This window comes from Halichoerus grypus, chromosome 1 (genome assembly GCF_964656455.1).
Source record: "Halichoerus grypus chromosome 1, mHalGry1.hap1.1, whole genome shotgun sequence".
In the NCBI taxonomy this organism is placed as follows: domain Eukaryota; kingdom Metazoa; phylum Chordata; class Mammalia; order Carnivora; family Phocidae; genus Halichoerus; species Halichoerus grypus.
The window spans coordinates 64,758,937-64,781,401 of NC_135712.1; the positions used below are offsets into that span (position 1 = coordinate 64,758,937).

Sequence of the window (22,465 nt, forward strand, 5' to 3'; positions counted from 1 at the left end):
TTAATTCAAATAGGGCCTATGAACATTTCTCTTTTTTCTGCTGGGTATGGATGGCAAGGAGGAGTCATTTTGTCTTCCAACCACCTGAGGTTTTACATAGAGGATTTCCTAAGCTGTTCTAAGGATTAAGTGGGTAAAGTGCGTAGGAGAGTGCCTGGCACGCAGCTCTAAGTATTTGCTTTCATTATCATTATTGTTACTCTTATTATTATTATTCCAATCTCATATCAACATTTGACCTTGCCCTGCATCTTAAACCTCTCTTCTGCCAAGCCTCTGGAATGAGTATTGACCTTAACGCATCTGGCAGAAGTGCTTTGCCCTCGATGCGGCCCACTGGGCACTCTTACACTACAAATTGGAGTCTTTGACTTGCTCCCCGGTTTCCTTGCTCCTGGCCACTGCACTCTTCTCCATCATCCCCACCCCGACTTCTCCTATGTTGGGTTCACAAAGGTCGCTCTCTCCCCGCCGTTCCTTCCTCCTGCCTGAGGGACAGCGCACCGTCACAGGTCATGGCTGTGCAGACCCAGTTTCCACAGGCACAGACGCAGCGGTTACAGTCCACCTCGGTCTCTGCTCCGTCTGCGTACGTCTCATCCTCCAGGGCACACTCTGGTGGGACCAGAAATAAGGGGCATCGGTTTAGGGTGAGGGTGGAACAGGACCTGCTGGCTACCGTCTGTGCACTTTACCCCTTTCCCAGACAAGACCTGCTTCGGCTTATCCTTCAGAGGCAACATATCTGGGTAAATGATGCCATCGATCCAAAGATTTCTGGACGCTAACCTCAGCATGTAGATGATAGGCTAGGGCCCAGTCTAGAATTGTGGAAGGAAATTTTCTTAGCAAGCTCTGGAAAATTCCATCAAGTATCTTTATCTTGGCCCTCCCCAAAGGCCCCCATTCCCTACAGCTTCATATTTCTTAGGTTAAGCATACTCTTCTCTGGAGGATTGAAGGTCGGGTTGAGGCATTTGAGGAACTCTTGGAAGCTGAGTTTCCAGTCAGCATTTTCGTCAGACAGTTCAATGAGAGCATCAACACAGAGCCCTCTGGAACAAAATACAGGAGAAATATGTCAGCAAGACCTCAGCTTCACTCCCACAGAAAGGAACTAAACATTGGGATCACATACATCTGGGACCTCCAGGAGGCCAAGGGGGCGACTGTTAATTGAAGAACTTTCTGCACTGCCTTCCCACAAGCATCATCCATCCCGACTCCTGTAAGCATCCAACCTTTACTTTGTTATACTTGATGTCAGATTATTCACACTGTTCAAATGCACCCAAGAAGACTAAAGTTTCTTGAATGGTTTTGTCCACTTTGATTGACAAATGTTCTCACTGCCTATGCACCTTCCATGAGCAATTGCCTTTCCCCATGGTACTGGTTAAGTCAACCAAACTAGGGAAATCAAAACAGAAGGGAGATGAATAGATGATAGGAATGGAATGTGTGATGGAGTTCAAGCAGGCATCGTCATTATCACTATTCTAGAAAGATAAACATATGTTCAGAAAAGTTTTATGGAACCCCAGTTCCCTCATGCTCCTCTTGGCCTGGATTTGAGCCCTAGTTCAATCACTTCCTACCCAAACGGCCTTGAGCTAGCTCTTCAACTATTCTGAGCCTGTTTTCTCATCTGTAAAATGAGGACAGGGAGGCCTCCTTCACTGGGATATTAGGAAGATCAAACATTGAACTTGTAAAATATTATCTAATTTCAAGTTATCAAAATATGAAGGATTTTCAAATATTATACTGTAAAGTCTTGGACTACTAAGAAAGAATCATTCTAGAATCTGGGCTTCATGCTTTCTATTTCTTCTGAACAAAAGAGGTGCTGTTCTATTTTTAATTCTTGCTGATGTACTGGAACCACACCAGAAGTTTCTTAGGGGTTAATTTTTATTAATATTTACTCTGGAATAATATCAGAAAAGGACAGGGACAGGCTCTCATTTGTGACAATTAGGGTTCTCTATGTGAAATAGCACCAATTATCTTAAAAATCAGAACTAAAGCTATTTTAGACTTGCAGTTAAAGAATACAGTAATGTAATTCCTTCAGAAAATTAACCATTAAAACATTACCCACGATACTCAGAAACACTTTTGCTCTGATGTGACCTTGATAATTTATTTTAAGATTACATTCCATTGCTTGCAAGTTCTGGCCAAAAACAGTAACTATTTGATCAGATACCAGGGGTGCTCAATATATTAGTTCATAATGTTCACAAAATAGACCAGGACAGAATTCCTATTTTGCTTTTTACTTTTCACTTGCACTGGCTGCTCCCTGTAGGGAGGAAGGGGTTCAAATCCCCTTTCCTAACCAGCCTTCGCCTCATGGACCACTCCCAGACCCCTCAACTCCACTCACCTAAGCAGTTTGTTGTTCTCCTGGTCTGCATAGGTAGTGATGTTGATGGCAGTTTCATTCTGCTCCACAAATTTCAGTAATTCACTGGAGTCCAAGCGAGAGTCACCATTATCAACATTCTAGAAAGGGGATGAAGAGCTCTTTCAGGAACATTTTGTAGAACTGTCTCCCACTCAGCTTGACCCATCTTTGGTTCATCTTGCTCATTCCAACCCTGCCCCGGCCTCAGAGCTACAGCAACACAGGCTTGAAGATGTGGGAAGGCACCTGCACCCCAAGATGAGAGAGGGAAAGTATGTGGGCAGAGGCCACGAGGGCCTTTCAAACCCAGACCTTGCTCAGAAGGGCAGCTGGGATACAGGCCTGTGTTCACGCAAGCAGCTGGGGTCCCTGTGGGCGCTCTGCAGCCTCATCCCTGACATTGTCCTGCAGACATTCTCCACATAACATCTGGGTGCAGGCCAGCCACCAGACCCTGTTCTCAAACCTCACTGGACATGTAACAACATTCTAAATCAGAATCTGTGGCAGAGCCCAGGATGTGTATATTTCTAACAAGCTGCTTCGGAACAACAATGCAGGTGACCCTCAGAGCTCACTCTGGGAGTCACAAGACCACTTCTTGCTGCTTGATTTCCCTGGCCTGCTCTCATGCTTAACATTCACACTGGCACCTCTAACCAAGCACATCAGTGAGAAGTCACAAGCATAGGCCCCCAATTGATAACCTGCAGGCAGAGATGGTGCAAAGCCCCCCCCCCCCAACCCCTCTGCTCTGGGCTGGGGGCCCCACTGCTGATGTGTGCAAGGTCCTTGGCTTACGGAACACAGGCTGTCCTCATGACCCAGCTGACATCCCACGAGCACAAGGTGAGGGTACAGTGAGCTCAGGCATTATCCCCTCTTTGGCAAGATGCTAAACCTAGACCATAGCCATTTGGGACCATTCAACATGCCCAGGCCGCCACTGCAGGAGGAGGGTGTTGAGGTCAAGATCTTATCAAATTCTAAGTTGATACTGCTGCTCTCCTAAATAGTTTCAATGGGGGAAAAATGTTTTTGAAAATTTTTTTCCCTAGGCTGCCTCGTCTTGCTGCCTTGGGAAATAATCAGCATTCCCATGTTACTTTCAAGGTGGCTCCCCAGATGGTGTAAGGGCTTCAGGAAGAAAAGTCTGTCTAGGCTTCCAGGTAGAAGGGACTCTCCTTCCATGACTGTCCTGTGTCACATGTGTTCTACTCTAAGGTTGTAAATCTTTCCATGGTATGTATAATGCCAGGTATGTATAAAACCATGCTAGCCCTTGCATCATTCTTGTCCCAATTCCTAGCAACAGGTCTCAGATGTTCTCTAGTCCCTATACATCCACCCTGAGGAAACCGCCCTTCACCTTGTGAAGGCTTGATTAACTAATGGAGAGAAATGAAATAAGGTTGGCCAGGGGTCATTCTTAGTAGTGCAGGACTTTCTTGAATCCAAATGTTCCAAGTGCTGGACAGACAGAAGCAACCCTCACAGACCCCAACAGCATCACAGCCCGATGAGAGAGTGAGCCTGAAGAGGAGTCGCGCAGCCATGGCTGCAGACCCGGGGCCACACGGCCCCTGGGGCCACCAGGAACCTGTGACTACGGCCCAGGCAGCTCCCAAAAGGCAGCGCTAAGTGCCCACACTGCACATTCAGTGGGGCCAGGATACAGGCCTGGAGCCGAGGGGAGAGCCAGTCTGCACGCTCATGTCAGGAGGGACCAAGCAGGCCTCCCCAGGCCAGCTCTGTATGTGGAATCCACAGGAAAACAGAGGTCTGGTACCTGCCCCAGAAATATCCTGGACTGCCCGGGGGCCTGCACTCGCTCACACAGCAGCCGTGGTGATGGGGGACATGATCCCAGAGTAAGGGAGGTAAGAAGTCTGGCTCCGATTGTGGCCCTGGCCACCAGGGGGGTCTGCCACCAGGAGTCCAGCGTGTGTCTATGACGTGACCATGACAGGCTCTCTCTACCTGGGTCTGTTACACTTTCACTGGAGAAATCATGAATGAATCACCAGGTGAAGTGAGAGTCTGGTTTTGGTCTTATCCCAATTCTGATTAGATTTTCTTTTCAACTAATTTTCATGTAAGGAATACCAGCTGGGCTGGAGGGCAGTCCCTGGTTCAGAAACAGTTTCTGTGAGATACCAGATCTCTCACCAACAGGCAGTTATCTGCCTAGTGGGAAGGAACCTCCCTTTGAAGACTGCACCACACAGGACTCCAATAACCACCAAAAAGTAGATAGTGAAACCCCTATTTTCTCAGAGGACACTGCCAGAGTGTCTGGGAAAAGCAAGCGTTGTGTGAGTCAGTCATGATCAAGCTTTTGTGGTTAGGAGTGAGAATGCCCTACAGGAAACTACTTTCTCAAGGGGTCTCAATTGGAGAAGTTACTGCCAGAGCAGGTGGAGAGGTGTGGAGAGGGGTGTGAGGCCCAGGTACTTGGGAATCAAATTAGTAGCAGGTTCCATTGATGCCTGAGGCAGGGTGCCTCCAAGGGGCCAGCCACTAGGAATGATTACAAGGTCCCAAGAGGCCCCTTGGAAAGAGTGTTCTGGGTCTCCTGGGCCTTAGCAGCCATAGCCAAGTCACTGCACACAACCTGGCAGGTGCTGCTCACTCAGCTTCTGAAAAACCATTTTCTTCGAGTTACTTTCTGCTCCTGTGTGACTCTCCTGTCTTTGTACTATCATGTGTTTCTCTGGAGATGAGGAACTACCCTCTGCCCCAAGGGCTCTGTAATGCTGGGGGAGTGAGACAGAGGATAGACTGAGAAGGGCTGTGCTTTCTCAGCCAGGTGTGATCTCAAACACTTGGAACCCAGAGAGACATACTTTCTGCCACGGGAGAAACAACTCGCTAAAGACAGGAACACAAGCGAAGTCTTAAACGACCAAATACCCAATCCAGTATTTCTCCATCTGTGGGGTCCATAAAGTCAGTTAGGAAGAGGAATCCGCAGACCAGGCTGGTTTTGACCACATGTGATGGCCACAGAGCCACCGAGAAATCCCTCATGTGTCTGGGGTTGCTTGTGAGTCCAGACTGGTTACAGCCTGGGACAGCAGGCCCTGGAGACATGTGAGAACATGTCCGTCTGTGGATGAGCATCTGAGGGCATCTACCTAGAGATATGTGTCTGTAAGTGAAGGGGGCTTTTTCCTTATGTGGCAATGTGGGTATCTGAATGTGTGTCGGTGAGGAGGCTGTGTCCCTGTGTGGGGTGTGCATCTCTGTATGTGGGATGTGTGTGTGGTGCGCATGCTTCTGCTTATGGTATTTTTATCTTGGGGTGTGATGTACATATGTGTGAGTCTGTGTCTTGTCAGTCAGCTGGAAGAGTGTCCTTAACTGCTTCTTCTAACAATGTCTCAGGCTATCTGAAAAATCTCCATGCCATGCAAGCCCTACTCATTGCTAACTACTATTTCCGACTTTTATCAAAGCAGCATCTCTCCTGTCCCTAATTGGAACCACCTGTCTCTTAAACTAAGTGATGGGACAAGCAATATCTAGGTTCATGAAGAATCCTGGACCCATGGAATGCCAGTCCGTGGACTCTTCTCAGATGATGAGGAGCTCTACAGGCCAGAGACAATCAAGTTAATGACTCAGAGAAATGTCAAGCTGGGTGGGAAATGCCTGGGTCTGGGTGAGATCAGAAGGTATACTGTATCAACAGCCAGCTCTATGAGGTAGAGGGTAGGGAGATACATATGGGGTAGGGGGATACAGCCTGGCCATATACATGTGCAGTAGATCCCAAAGGCTCTACTGCTGGAATCCCACTGGTCAAGCTGGTCAGAAAGCAAATGTCATAGCTTCATGGAATGATGGGAAGATGCGATCAGGCAATGGGAGAGGAAGTCTCTCTTTGTCTGTGGCTGAAGAGTCTTTGACCCCAATTCTGGATTACCTTAAAGTACTTGTCTAGGATTTCACTGTAGTTGCTGCCTTTAGAGAACCAGCCATCTGGAACAATCTCTGCTTCCAGCCACTGGATAATGCGACGCCGGAGCTCATCGCGGTTGGACTGATAGCAAACAACTGCAGGAAAGGGGAGGGAGGTCAGCTGAGTGGTGAGGACCCCAAGGTCACCCCGCATCCACTACATGGGAGGTTCAGTGCCTGGGGCTCTGCATGCGACATCTCATTGAATTTTCACAGCACTCCAGGGACACAAAATTATCACACACATTTTATAGGAGTCAACCCAGGATACACAACTGGAAAGTGACTAAACCAGGATTCAAGCTTATGTTTCTAAAAAACTTATAAGAATTGAGAATATTGAAAAGGGAGACTATGTTGCTTAGGTGAGAAAAACATCGGCAGAAAAATAAAGGACATTTTCATTAACTTCGAAGCTAAGGGGGAAAAAATCTATCAATCAGTAAACAGCTCTCTTGGCTCACAGACGCGCTGAAATAATAAGTGCATGAAGGAGCACATTATAATCCTTCATGCCACCAGATTTTACATTCTCTCTCTAAGGCTTTTTCCTCTTACCAACTGGGTCTATCAAAACTCTCCCACTTAAAATTTTACACTGTCTGCATTATCCTTTGTTCTAAACCACAGAAAACAAGGTCAAGAAAGGGCCATGCTGAAACCCTGCTCTGGACAGCTGTTGCAAGACACTTGGCAATAACAGGTGGGACTGAGAGTTGGGTAGATGGGGGATGGGGAAGGGAGAGCTTTGGCAAGAGGAAATTCCTGGAAGACAACACACACTGGGATGTGCTAAGGGCCCTGAGCCAGGGGTATGGAAATCTGGGCTGCCACTTCCAAGCTGTTTAATGCTGGGAAATTCACTTAACCTCTCTGAGCCTTGATTTCCTCATCTATGAGGTCATTACAATAAGGTCTACCTCACAAGATTATTGTAAAGATCTAAGGAAAAGCATATGCTAGAGGTTCTGTAACTATAATGATGAAATTGTAATTTTGATTCATAGAAAACCACGGAAAAAGTCCTACTGGCATTTCCAATTATCTCCTTTCAAAAAAAAGTTGTGCCTTCTGATTCTGCTAGTCCTGTGACATCAGCCTATCTTACAGAGCATTGAAGGAAAGATTCAGTGGCTTTCCTGTCCTTTTAATGCAATCACTACTCAGCAAAAATGGAAAACACAGCCAACATTCTGACTCAACCAGCCACTTCAAATGTCAAGCACAAAAAAAAAAAAAAAAAAAATGCAGTTTTGCCGCTTTTCTGAGCTATGTTGAGGAGTGACCAGTTCTGGGTCACAAGTTCTGACACACAGATCTTGTGAGCTTCAGCAAGGAATGTGAAACACAAAATTCCCTCACAAAAAGAATTTCTTCCCTAAAAGGCACCCTGGAGAAAAAAACAGGCTCTCACCTGGGCTGGCAGATGGACTTACGGATTTCTTCTCTGCAAGACAAAAGGAGAAAATGCGTAAGGCCAAGTGAATACAAAAGAACATTTCTGTGTATTGCTTGGATTAAAATCATCCCACGTTAAGGGGGCCACTTACAATCTTTTCATCATTTTGTCCGGGGTCCCTGTCACCTTTCCTTCTTCCAGGGCCTAAGTAGGGAGATCTTTTTCTTCCCGGCTCTATCTGACATTTTTGGGCCACTGAGTCAGCCTTCCTGGTCTCATACCTCCTCCTGTTAGGTTGAGGGGTGGGGATGGGTGGCTGGGACTTTGAGAATTCACATGGAATCATTATAGAGAGGAAAATGGAGTGGAGACCCACATGTGGAGACAGTTTCTTGTTTCACCAGGGCAGTTCAGGATGGGAGCTGCTGAGTGGGACTGCGGCTTGGCAGGGAGCTCGTGTCTAATTAGCAACGAGCTTAGGACCCCCTCCCTCTTACCCTACTGGCAATGGTTTGAGTGCAAAATAGAGGAAATATATAGACCAGGGCTGAGAGGAGCCCAAATTTAAAAAGTGAAATTCGGGGTGCCTGGGTGGCTCAGTCGGTTAAGCATCCGACTCCTGGTTTTGGCTCAGGCTGTGATCTCGGTCATGAGATTGAGCCCCGTGTCGGGCTCTGTGTTCAGCGTGAGGTCTGCTTGAGATTCTCTCTCTCCCTCTCCCTTTGCCCCCACCCTACCGTACTCTCTCTCTAAAATAAATAAATAAAATCTTTAAAAAATAAATAAAAAGTGAAATTCACCTGCTTTTTAAAAAGGCATAGAGTTCATTTAAACACTTCCTTATTATTGTTGCTTATTGCTGTGGTTCCCTATGCACTGCAGACAGTACTGGAAGCTCCCCTGGGAGTCTGATGCAGGAAACCCTGGGCACGGGTCTGGGCAAAGCCAGGATCCAGGGCAAAGCCAGTAGGCTCATGAGCGCAAGAGCATGCATCTCCAAGTAGCTGGGTGGTCTCCGTGGCTTTGGGTGCTGTGGCCCAGTGAAAAGGAGTGTGGGAAACCAGGCCACACTGCTGCATCCCATGGCTCCTCTGGCTGGAGCTGGGAGATGGTGGTAACAGCACTCCTTACCTTTGCAGTGTCCATCATAATCGACCTGGATTTTGGATCCAGTGAGGCAGGCGTCTCGATGCAGCTCACAGTGGTTGAGGTAGGTCTTGCCGTTGCTGCCGCACACGGGCCTCTTGTGAGGTTTGCATTGCTGAAACAGACCCGAGGAGGAGGTCTCTGTGGTCAGGGTGCCAGCCCATGCACGCGTGCACGGACACGCACACACGTGCACCTTGCGGCTACATCCTGGGAGGGAGCCTCAGCTCTGGCATCAGTGACTCTACCCCGTGCAGCCTTGGAGGCACCCCACCATTTTGCAGCCCTGTGTGGCCCCCTGTGCTGATCCCGGTTCAGGGCCATCTCTTTCATTCAGTGAAGGAATAGACCACCCTGACCCTATCGAATCAGTAGGAAGGGCATTTTATTAGAAGTCAGGAATCTGGACGCTCTGTCACTTTGGAGAAAGTCACGCGATTTCTTTGGATGATCTCAGATCCCTTAAAACACCAACATTCTAAGACACAAGAGCCAGAGCTGAGAGCGGGGGATGTGGAGACTGACAGGCAGGCGTGCGCACATGCACACACACGCGCACACACTCACACATACACGCCCCAGTGCTTCAGTTCTTCTGGGGTTTAACTAGAAAGATGTTTGCTCTCTCGCTTTGTGTAGTATTTGGGGGCCATTTTGTTTTCCTCCTGATCTCGCAAGGGCTGTTGTGAGGCAGGGCTGGGGATGCTGGTCTTTGTGAAGTATTGCAGAGAATCGTTATAGACAGGGAAATGGACTAAAGTTCACTTGGCAACTCGGTTCTACGCTGGCTATTTAAAGGGCCATGGTCACAGGCAAGCTTGGTTTCTTTAGACTTTTGCGGTTTTTGAAAGGCGGTAAGGGGGAAGCAAGTTCAGCTCAGCCCTAATGAAGGCGCCAAAGCCAGAAAGACCAGATGCGGTAAGAAGAAACACAGAACACTGGAGCTGGAAGGCAGCCCTGCCTCTCCGATTTTAGATGAAAATACCAACGTCTAGGAAGACAAACTTCATTTAACCAATATTTATTATTGAATTCTTACTAAATGTTCTACATGCTGGGCAAACATCGTCTCTTGTCTTTGCAGCATCCAGTGGAAACTAATTTGCTCGAAATCACACAAATATATGTGGTCAAGGTGAGACTAGACAGCAGGTTTCCTGACTCTAAGTACAGGCTCATGTCATCACACAGTGGCTAGCTACACCTCTGGGGAGGGTCTCCTAGGGTTCCCAATGGATCTGGTTTTCATGTTTGTAAGTTGGGGGACTTCCCTTCTGAGACGATGGATCAGATCCTTCACCTGGGGACTAAATTAGGTGTATTTATTTGCATAAAGGCAAATATATTTCTAGGCTTCTGTTGGTTTGACAGAAAGGGGAAGGAAGGTATTTATGTTTGTCTGAAGAGTGAGAACTTGTCAGAATCCTGCTTACAAAAGAAGTATTTCTCAAAAGTTCCCATTGCTTTTTAAACCTCATTAAAAACAAACAAACGAAAACCCCTAAAAAAACTTCATTTCATCTAGTAGTTTTCTAAAAACGTGCATATCCTTTGACTTGGCAAGCCCTAGTGGGAAGCAATCCTATAGAAATAAAGGCTGCAGCATGTAAGGATATTTGCACAAGGATGTTATTGTTTGTAGTGACGAACAACTCAGGAAACAACCTAAATGTCCACCTATGGGAAAATTACCACATAAACATGATGCTATTACAAAATATTTATTATGATCTCCTTTTTGTATAAAATGGGGGGGCCCTATATGTTTATAGGAGCATAGAAAAACAAGTGGAACAATATATATTGAACTGTTAACACAGGTCATTTCAGACTAATCGGATTTGAGGGTTATGGGGAAGATTACTAATTTTATGTTTATACAAATGTCTGTATTATTTGACTTACATAAAACATTATTAAAATTTTGACTTAAAAATCTTATAAAACTAAACATCTTTTTAAAAAAGAATATCCCCACATTCACATTTGGTTTTTAACTTCTGGGATGAAAATCCCTTGTCCTTCAGATAGACACGGTATGCTTTTATAAAGGTGATGAAATTGTTGGCCCTGCCCTGCTGACTAGCAGCTCCAGCAAGGTAGCCATTTGGCCTTGGCTATTGTCCTCTGGCTCCTGACCTCAGGACTTACCTCAATGCAGAGGCAGGTGGGCTCTCCCTTTTCCGTGACTGCACATTCCCGGCCGGCTCCACAAAACACATTGGCACAGATCTTGGATTTGCTCCTGAGTTCTTCCTAAAACACAAAATCATAAAGGAAACATCACCACGGAGAAGAGCCTGTCATGGCATAAGCCAATGGTTGTGACAGTTACTTTCCAGACTCAGGTCTTGGTCTGGAGTTGCAGCTCATGGTTGTTGAAGGTTCCTGAAACAGCTAGAAGCCGTCCCCAAGAGCCAGCCCCGGACTTGCTAGCACTGCTCCAGCCCAGGCCCGGCTACCTCGGAGTCCCTCAGATTGTTTCTTAAAGAGCAAGAGACTCTTTCTTATGTGCTTCCTTTCTTTTAAAAATGGTTACTCAACACCCCTTATATTTCGACACTACAGTAAAGAGCTATAAAGGCAGACTCTGTCCTCAAGAAGCTCCGCGACTCTCTGAGGAAGCTCCCAAATAGAGATATAGAAAGCAACACGGAGGTGCAGCAACACGAACACCAGGAGCCGGAGGGGAGAAGGAGGGTGAGAATCAAATGAGGCTTTCTGAAGATAGGATGCCTTAACTAACTCCTAAAGGATGAGAAGAATAAGCCAGACAGAAATAGAGACATGTGAGAGAAATATGGATATCGGAAGGACCAAAATCTCACTGGGTAGTGTTTCAAAAGGCAAAAGAAGGATAGCTAAACCATCGGGAACACGGATTTGCTATGATTCAGTATGGCCTTATTCAGCTCCTGTCCACATCTGCCCCTAGCTTCAAGACCAAGAGGGCCAAACCACCCGACAGACAGTAGAATTATCCTCAAACCACTTGTGGTCAGACATTCTTGTTCAGACGTGCTCAGCAGAACCTGCAGGCAGGGAATGGTCCCAGTCTATGCCACTGAAATGAGACTGGCTGTAGGCACTAATCTGTCGGTGACACACTCCTTCTCTCACATTAATTGGTGGCTAAAAAGCAGCCCCACCTCATTTGTCACGCAGGCCAGCAGCAGTGGTGGTTGAACAAAGGAGAATGTGATTCCTCCAGCCTCTGTCTGACTGCTGAGCAGGCAGTCACCACAGGCCTCCCGGCCCCCGCCCACTGGGGTAGCACTGACTGACAAAACCAACAAAGATGGCAGGAGCTGTGGTGGGGTCAGTACAGACAGAGGGGGGACCTCAGATTCCACCCTTCGGACCATGTCTACCATGTCATGCAGACAACTCACACCCACAAAGCTTGTAATACTAAAACTCTCCCAGTCGGTAAATGTTTCATATCCAAGAAGAGGTCAAAGAAAACAAAAAACAAAGTAGATATTGAGAGCTGAGGGTTGTGCCCAATACAGCTGGTCTGCTGCCACCTGGAGGCTGCTTTGCAAACTCCAGGTTATTATTGTCTCTCCTCAGCCATCTTGCCGGTCATGCAGGGATCCCATTGGTCCAGAAACTCAGGCCATGCTCACATTTGATTGGTTCAGAGGCTGTTGCTAAACCCATTCTTCTTTGGATGTTGCTAAGGAGAATTCAATAAAGCTGGCAAGCAGGGAAGAAAAGAGGAAGTAATTCCCAGAATGCTGGGATGACTGGAGAGCTGTTGTTTCCTAAACCAGGACTGGAGATAAAATCAAGCATATTCTCCGGGCAGAGCCCTCCTCACTGTGCCTGGGAAGGGAAAGCAGTTCTAAAAAGGAAGAGGAAAAGGCTATTGCTGACCAGTGTAAAATATCTCAGATAAGACCACCTTCTCTCCCCTTCATGAAACAACACTCTTAACCAAGAGATACAGACAAATAAATTCATAAAAAGGCATGCCCCGACACAGGCCTACGCTCAAAAGACACCAGTACACAGCTCCACCAGCAGACCTTTTACCACTTGGCTGTGCATCTGTAACTAGTCACTTTAATTCTTTGAACCTCAGTTTCCTCATCTGTAAAATAGGGGTAAATACCAGCCCTGCCTTGTGAAGATGAAACGGTGTATTTGGAAGGGCATCACAAACTGAAAAGCAAGCAGAGCTTCCTGCAGAATAGCCTGTGGCGCACACACAGCTCCTTTTACCTTCTGTTACTGTTTTTAGTGAATAATAAAAATGAATTTACTTCCAGGTTGAATTCAACCCAAGCCATTTTTCCAGAAATAGTTCTCCAAAATCATTTGAAGAAACAGAAACTCTTTATTTAAAAAATAAGGCCTCATATTTGAGCAGTCCAGTTCAAATTTACAAAATGTTTTCACACATATGATTTCATCTCACTGTATGAACAACCCTGCCAGGACATGTCTATTATTAACCTCATTTTATAGGAGAGGGAACTGAAGATCAGAAAGGTCAAGTGACCTGCCCAAAGGTCCCAAAGCTAAAACTGAGAGGAGCTAGGATTCCAACCTGGACCTTCAGACAGCAGATGAGTAAGTTCCCATTTATCAATACCTGGCACTCTTCTAGGTGATTTGGATTATATGTTATCTCACTTAAGCCCTAGGATAACACCATGAGTTAGACATCATAACATTCCCCATTTCACAGATGAAGGAACTGAGCCTTAGAGGTTAAATAACCAGAACATGCCAGAGCTAAGATCCCACCCAAACAAAGGGAAAGCAGTTCCTTTATGTCTGATTTACGTTCATAGCGAGAAAATGTAAGGTTAAAGAGATTATGATAGTGATGTGATTTGCATAACTAGCAAATGTGATAAAGCGCTTCCAAGTGCGACGGAGAGCTAGATTTGGATTCCTACATCCCACCTCGGCTCCTTACTTGCCATGGCCATGGGCAAGGTACTCTCTTTAGACCTCAGTTTCCTCACGTGAGAAATGGGACCACTCATCCCCGCGAGGGGTGTGTGAGCAGGAAAGGAGATACACCGCCTGCAGCAGCGTGCCTGCCCCACAGCTGAGAGCTGCCGTGGTTACTGCCTCTCATTCAATTTCCCCACTGAGCGCTGTTCCCACCTCGGATGTCACGGCCCCACCCAGCCTCTGTTACCCCGAAATGATAATACTGAGAGCGGGATGTCTGACTGAATGGAAAAAACCAAGGGCTAACAACCCGCCTCCTTCCCCGTTTAAGACCAGAGAGAAAGGGGGGCCGCGCTAGTCACACAGGCATCCCCCTTTGCAGGTGGCACATCTGTCGATAGGTGGCAATCTCTCTCTTTGTCTCGCAGAACCCGACACCGCAATGCGGAGATGCTGCCTGGGCTCCCGCAGCTCCACCCTCCCGGCCCGCGAGCTGTGGGGCAGGAGGTGGGTGAGCACCGCACAGCCACGGGCAGCAGGTACAAAGAACGGGATTTTTGCCCACTTGGGAACGAATGCTCTATCTTCCTGAAGCCCTCCAACCTCCCCAGTTCTTCCCATTCACAGGCGTGCTTTCACGTGGAAAACAATGAAAATTTTCTACCTAGAGGTGGCCTCTTTGTACCATGGAAAGCCCCTCTCCAAGCCCTATGTTCTTGGGGAACGGGATGTCAGGAGCACCCCTGAGGCTCCTAGAAAGTTCTCTGGCATGGTAAGTGGTCTTACCCCTCTGCTGAGTGCAGGAGAAGAACATCTTGAGAGGAGATGCATATGGTATAAACATGTTCCTGCTCCAGGGACAGGGCAATCAGTGGCTGCCTTGTGGGGAGGGGTGGGGCAAGTGAGGTGGAAAAGAGGCAGGACAGCAGGTGACATGGAGAATGTGGTGCTTTGCAATATTAATTTGTGTCTGGTCCCTTCCACCTCAGAAATTCTGACTCGAAGTGCAGGGCAGCCTGGATGGGAGCGGCTGGAGACAGGGGAACCTGCCAGGTGGAAGGTCACGATCTAGTGGGGGTCACAAGGGCCTAGGGTCCAGTGCCTATATTAATTAGAGCCCCTACAACTGAGTGCGGCTCTTCACAGCTATCTCTGTCCTCACAACGTCTGTACAAGTTTCCATATTTTTAGTCCCATCAAACAGATGGGGAGGAATTTGAGAGTCAGAAAAGCTCTGTGACATACAGAGGCCACATAATGAGGGAGAGCAGAGTCAGGACCTGACTCCGGAGCCTCAGTATTCCCTTACAGGGAACAGTCAAGGGAGGGAGCTGTGGGCAGAGGGGACAGCTACGAGGGCTGGCACAGGGAGAGGCCACAGAGCGCAAGGTAGTTCTTTTAGGAATTAGGTCCCAGGGCTATATGAGAATTTCATCTATGAACAGATGACCACATTGGCATATGAATTTGCTCTAGGAGTGGGAGGTCACAGGTGTACAAACCCCTAAGTCTGAGGGTACCTGTGAAAATGTGATTAACTGAATGGGGTTGGGGAGGGGGGCATGTTCTGGAAGTGTGGACACTGGTATGTTGATAAAAGTCAACAAAATACTTGCTTCTAGTGGAGAAACATTGGGTTTCCAGCTTTGACTTTCTGCATCATCTCTCTGATCTGCTTCTATGTCATTTTCATTACACATTGCAAACCATGCTCTGGGGCTTTGGTCTCATGGTTAAACTTCACAATGCAAACTCCCCTTGGTAAAAGACTGACTGGGAACATTGCTAACTCTTACTAGGGGAAAAACTTTCTCCCTGAGCAACTGTTAGCCATTGCATGATAATAATACTTTATACTAGTACAGCAATTTCAATTAGTCTGTAATTTTCACTATCATTTTTAATTTAATAGGATAAGCAGGCAGGGATTACCTCTAAGGCACTTCCAGACTTAACATCCAATGATAAAAGAAGAAACTGAGGCTCAGAGCTACACATGACTGGTCCAAGCACTCACAGCTGCAGAGCTGGGTCCTGGCCTAAGGTCTCCAGACTTTAATTCCAGCCCTCTTTCCACAAACTACTTTGCCTCATTACAAATCAAAGCTAGAAAAGGTGTTGCTGTGGATCCAAGGTCTAAAAAAATAAATTAGTTTTGCAATTAAAAAAGATCCTCTGCAAACAAAGTGCAAAGCAAGTTATTTGCAAAACCACCAGAAGAGGTGATGGTGTGTCTGAGTCTCCAGGCCGACCAGCATTAAGTCTGAACACAAACTACACTTTGAATGTTTAAAAAAAAAGTCTTCTAAAGTCAAACAATTTCTGGAAGAACAGTGTGCTTTGGCAGGGGAGGGAGCTTATAAGCAAAGCCATAAAACTGTCAGCTTAATATATCATCATTTCACTAAAGTGAACTGGGTCGGCTCTGTACCCTCCATCCTTTTCCTCCTTCCCAACTTTCTTTTAAAAAAAACAAAACAAAACAGCCTTACTTATGCCAAGGTGGAATTTTGGCTCCACTGGGCACTATTTTGTGACAAGCGGCTTTGTTGACATGAGAAAGGCCCTCCTTGCTTTGCCAGAATTAGTCATGGAAACTTCACAGGAACACCAGGGCCCCTCAGATACGCTGAGCACGCTGGAGCTTGGGACAAAGGAATTCACAGAACTGGGGAGAGCCGGGGGAGGCCTGGGTGGGGCCCAGGGTGGGACGCTGGCAGCTCTCAGGCGGCATTCTGGCCTGGAACCCAGTAGCACAGGCTTGAGAGTGCCAAGCCTCTTCCAGACCTTGAGATCTAGCTGGAGCGCCGTGTGACCTTGTTCAAGTTTCTCCAATTCTTTTGCTCTGAAAAGGAATATCTTGCTGCATCCCACCTGCGCTAAGGAAAGAGGTGGAAGGCGATTTCTAGCAGCTGTTCTGAAGCACGTGACAGGAGCCTCTGCATCTGCGGGGACGGTGGGCCTCCCTAGATGTGCTCACAACCAGTCCCTCACCTCAAGGTGAATGCACCACGGCCACATCCAGGTCCGATGGACCCTGAAGCTTAAACGATTTGAGGGGCCCTCCCTGAGAAAAAGAATACATGATTATGACTGCAAAATTGGCCTTGTAAGGTCTGAAACTAAAGCTTAATTAGCTCACAATAAATCTGACTCTCCACCTACCCTATTATTTTCTTCATAAGCAAGAAGGCTTTGGGACCTTTAGTCTATTAGAGCCCTCTTTAATATTTATACACATATAGCTTATCTGAAGTGAACTCCAAGTGCCTGCACATTTTGGCTTCTGACACACCCACCACAGTGCCCTGCCTGAGAAAATCTGCAATAAATGTTTTTTACATTAAATTTCACTGTGGGGGGGAGGAATTCAAGTTAGTGTCAATGTCAGCGACCAGTGACAGTGGCACTCAGGATGTTTGGGGGAATGTGTGGCTGGCTTTCATGACATCAAAATAAGGGATGCATCACCCCAAGAGGATTAGCTTTAAGATAAAAAAAATCAAAAATCTGGGCGCCTGGGTGGCTCAGTCGTTAAGCGTCTGCCTTCGGCTCAGGTCATGATCCCAGGGTCCTGGGATCGAGTCCCGCATCGGGCTCCCTGCTCGGCAGGAAGCCTGCTTCTCCTCTCCCACTCCCCCTGCTTGTGTTCCTGCTCTCGCTGTGTCTCTCTCTGTCAAATAAATAAATAAAATCTTTAAAAAAAAAAAAAAAAAAAAAAAAAAAAAAATCAAAAATCTATTATGGATTTAAGAACTACCTAATTCTCCTTTGTATTAATTTCTTTTTTAAAAAAGATTTTATTTATTTGTCAGAGAGAGAGAGTACGCAAGCACAAGTGGTAGGGAGAGGGGCAGAGGGAGAAGCAGACTCCCCGCTGAGCAGGGAGCCCGATGCAGGGCTCGATCCCAGGACCCTGGGATCCTGACCTGAGCCGAAGGCAGAGGCTTAACCAACTGAGCCACCCAGGAGTCTCCTTTATATAATTTCTATGTTTAGCTTCTATCACAGCTTATGGGATTAACATGTTCCTGACATTTTCTTCTCATTACATGATAATGTATTGTGTGTCCAGAAATTACTACTTTCAAATTTCCAATGGGACAAGGCTGTTTACCGTAACCATCGTCTTACGGATTCTGTCACATTCTCTGTGTTTGCCTTGTCAGACTGAAGGATCTAAACTGCCACCTTCATAGGGAAGCCCCCTCACTTTCCCAGCTGCACATTCACCATCTCTGGAATGCTTCCCACTCCATATACTTAGGTCTTTCTTGAAGTGGCCCAGCCCCAGCATGGCAGACTAGATGCTTCGTTTCTATATAAGGCTAAGCTCAGTTTTCTGTGAGGGCCTTGGCTAGTCATAGTATAAGTATAGCAGCATTTAGTAAACACAGAGTTGAAAATACGTTAGGCCCTTTCACCCAGGACTGAGAAAAATTGCACACAGGTCTATGAGGTCTGGTTTCATCCCTGTTGGCAGTGAGGAGGTTCTGACTCCAGCACCCCGGGAGGGCGCTTCTGCTCTCATGCCCTCAGAGCATGGGTCACAGTGATGCACTTGGTGTCCCTGTGGAGTGCCACGCTGTCTCCCCAACTTAGGCACATCAGTGAAACCACGCTGACAGGGTTTACCAGGTTCCCTAGTATCTGTCTATAGTTCGCACAGTGATCCCTGGGAGTTTCCAAGATATCCTGTCAGTCTTCCTAGGAAGTGCTTTTGGTAAGGCCCCTAGTTGTACAATTGTACCCTTCAGTTTCTTTAGAATTCCTTGGTAGGACCTTTTAAGCCAAACCACTTTTTGCCCTGAATTAGTCTGTTAGGTTTGATCATGGTATTCATTTTCCATTCTCCAACCATCTACCTATGATTTGTCCACTTTAAAGGACAATGTAGGGGGTATGGATAGTCCTACAGTCTTCTTCAGTAAAAGCCAGGGCAAGGAATTAAAATCCACTAGAGAGCATATTTGATAAATGCCTATAAAAAAATCACGAATGATAACAGCCGTGACTAGTGTGATGCAAGTTTCATGTAATAAACCTGAAAGGAGGACAGTATGTGGCCTCTACCTTCTCAGGAGTCTCCAACCTCGTCGGGGCGATGAAACTCACAAATGCAGATCAGTGCAGTCCTGAGTAGAGGGGGCTGCTGACTCCAGGAGATGGGACTTCATGGATGAGAGGGGACATGAGCTAAGCCCTAAAAAATGGTAGGATCTGGATGGAAAAACTGTAGGTTTTTGAGCAGGAGGGTCTCAAGACCAGTTCGGCAGTGGTACATGGGAAGAAGTGGGTGAGGTGGAACTGGGGGCACAAGGAAACTGGGTAGAAAGTGCCTGGGATGATGAAAGTCTCATGTATGGTGGTGGCATGGATACAGAGAAAGGAGGGAATTCAGGAGAAAATTCTTTATCTAAAGAATAAGATCTGGCAACAAACAGATAGAAGAGAGGAAAGTGAGAATCCAGGGAACTGCCAAGATCTTTGGCTTTGAGAGCCTGAAGGTCGGCGGTGTGTCTTCCAGAGTCAGAGACCAGGCAGAGGCCGAGTGGGGGAGAGGTCGGCGATGATGAGTCAGTAACGGACTTAAGTCTGAGGGGACAGTACAACATCCCACCGACAGTTGAAAATAAAGGCCTAGAGAAGCACGTCTGGACATGATCCATGTCGGAGTGAGAAACGGGGTCAAGGGAACAAATGAGCTCAGGAAGCAAGGGTGGGAATGGAGGGCTGAGGGTGGCCAAGGAGCAGGAAGAAGAGGCTGCCAGCAGACCACCTGGGGGCTTTCTGCAAGCCAGCAAAGGTGCCTTCCCCTCTAGGCAGATGTGACCCCGGACCAGGTTACAGGGCTCAGCAAGCAGTGCAGGTTGGATTTCAGCCCCCTTCACCTCCTCAAGCAGTGAACAGTCTGCACGACTGTTACAAGGACTCTCAGGGCAAAGCAGCCAAGAAAGCAGGGCAGGCACATGGAGAAAACTGGGAGCAAAATCAGGACGTCTAGAGAGCTCCAAGGAATGGATGATGAATGCCATTGTATGAGAAATGATTTGGCAAATGTTGGGATGAAACAGCAAAAAAAAAAAAAATTTTTTTTTAAACCTCTGCCGAAACCTGAACCAAAAGCCAGACCAGACAGAGGCGGTGAGGTCCTATGTAAGGAAAACTGATACAGGAACCTGGAGAGAGGCGCTGGACGTATCTCTCTCTGCCTCCAACACTGTGTGACTTAGGGGAAGGTGCCCGACTCCTCTGGGCCTCCGCTTCCCCATCTATAAAAGGAAAGAATTGTAGATGATGCCGAGGTCCCTTAAACTGTTAAGATTCCCTTAACCAGAAAGCACAGACATTTGCCATTTCAGATGTTCCTGAGTATCAAACTTTAATCTCCCAAGGAAGTTCACCTAGACGCCCAAACTACAGACTGGGTATGTATAGAGCCTTCTGTGAGTGTTTCAGGTTTCTGCTGAGTTTTGGTGGTAGAATTAAAGTTGGCTTTTGTAGTCAAAGAATTTTTGTAAGCAATGCTTTTTCATTCCCTCCTGGGTCATGACAGGAAATCAGAGGAGCAGTAATGGGACCCCAATTAAGTGGCCTGATTTCACTCTTGGTGGACTGGTTGGAACCCTCTACTCCCTTTGAATGCCATTAATGACACTTTTATTCTATTTGTGTTTGCCTTGCAAGAAGAAAAGGGAGAGAATGGCTAAAGGAAATTCACATGAGATTCACAATTCTTCATTCCTGCCAAGAACCTGTCACTGAAGTATGTCTGGGACTGCCAGGGCTCACATTTACTCAGCATCCATGCTCTAATTATTTCCACATGTAGTTCAAGGCAAATGGTTGATTAAAAGTTAAAAAAAAAAAAACCAAAAAAACCCATACACCTAAATCCCAGTACCCTCCACTAAGGGAGGGAGAGCTCTAGGGCAGCTATAGGAGACCTCTGAGAAAACGTTCTGGAAATGTCCCCTGTAGTGCCAGGCACATCAGACCAACATCCCCACACATCGCCAGCACTCCATCCCAAGCCAACCCTCCACCTCCCCAAGCTTCCCCAAGCACTGAACCAAACACGATTCACATTCTTTGAACTTCTGAGTGGAATGTAGGATTTATTCCTGCTTTGGTGGAAGGCCTAAGAGATGGATACAGGCTAAGAGCTGCAAGTTCTCTCCACCCCTTTTGCCCTGGGCTCTACTGAATTTAGGTAGACTCTGGGTAGTTCCTGATATCACATACTAGGGAAGAAATCCAGTGCGCAGAGAACGTGGGTACCTTCCCCAAGCTGGAGAATAGTCCCCATGTATGCAGCTCCTTTCCATAATCCCAATTTGCATATGGCTCCCCCTCAAACTGAAAGTGAACCCACTGTTCCCCAAGGTGGTTCACCTGACCTGGCACTGATCCAGATGCCTGAGACTGTCATCTACTGCCATCGACTTGGCCGTATTTAACAAGGTCTTTGGGGTGACTCAGTCTTCTTCCTGTGTCCTGCGTGATTTCATTGTTTATGTGGCCTCAAGATCCTTGACCTCCTCACCTCCAGGAAACCTCACTTCTAAGGTCCCCTGGCTACGGGGAGCTTCAGGAGGTATCTGTGAGTAGAGCAGGTAACTGCAGCAGACTAAAATAAAGGGTACAGGGCTCCTGAGGTCCTACATTTTGAAATGAAAACTCATTACCCTTTGAAAATGTCAACACCGTGAAGTATTGTTAGATGCTTTTTTAACTTTAAAATGGGCAGAGAATGTCCCACAAGACCAGCTAAAAAAACAATGTCACCATCTGGGAAGTCTAATTTATTGTCTGAATTACACAAATTCTTCCGGTCCTTCAAGGATCGGCTCAAGTTACACAACTCCATCCTCAGTGACCTTTTCCTCTTGAGTGTTATGAGCTCCTCCTTCCATCTCTAAACTTTCATTCTTCTCTGTACAAACTCATTTGATCACTTTTTTAAAAATGTAATTGATTATGCAGACTTTGTCTTCCCAGATGAACTGTAAGTTCCTAGAGGACAAGGCTTTAAAGTCTGTGTTCTAAAGTCTTTCCTAGGTCCAGGCACAGTTGCTGCGCCAACCATCAACCTTTGTTCAAAGTATCCAAGAGCAGCTGAGCCACACTGCCCTAAGGACCTAGAGCAGGGGCAGAAAGACAGCCCCCTGGGCCAATTCCTCTCCTGGGGCTGCCTCCTTTCAGGATCAGGTTTTTTTGGAGCGGGAGGTGGGAATAGCCTAAAGACCCCTCCCTTCTCCACCAGGCCATAAATATTCAGCCTGTAATTTCCCTAATGAGAGACTGTCTTTGACCCACAGAAAGACACTGGGGGGTGTGTGTGTGTGGGGGGGTGAGGTGGATAGGAGAGCAATGGGGGATGGAAATGGCTTTCAGTCATTTCCTTTGTCCACAATTAATGTATAATCTTGCAGACATGATGAGGGAATGAGAATGGGAAAAGGGAAAAGGATGGAAGAGGAGGCAATGTGGGAATGCAGGGTACCTCGCAGGGAGACAAAATTGGGTGGGACTTCAAAGTGTAGGGTGGAGGTCGCCAAAGAGCAGCCTGCCACCTTGGTGACCTATACAACGGAAAAGTAGAGAGAGACAAAGATAAGCAAGAAGGGCCA

General features: G+C 46.9%; 1 protein-coding gene across 1 annotated transcript in view; it reads right to left on the minus strand.

Moving 5' to 3' along the window:
* Nucleotides 1-22,465, minus strand: part of FSTL1 (follistatin like 1) — a 52,127-nt gene that overhangs the window by 7,571 nt on the left and 22,091 nt on the right. Inside the window, exons 3-9 of the mRNA XM_078066460.1 lie at nt 11,073-11,177; nt 8,907-9,036; nt 7,791-7,823; nt 6,342-6,472; nt 2,393-2,511; nt 943-1,055; nt 505-615 (exon numbers count right to left, since the gene is read on the minus strand). Of these exons, the coding sequence (XP_077922586.1) occupies nt 505-615; nt 943-1,055; nt 2,393-2,511; nt 6,342-6,472; nt 7,791-7,823; nt 8,907-9,036; nt 11,073-11,177 (742 nt within the window). The remainder of the gene's footprint in view (nt 1-504; nt 616-942; nt 1,056-2,392; nt 2,512-6,341; nt 6,473-7,790; nt 7,824-8,906; nt 9,037-11,072; nt 11,178-22,465) is intronic.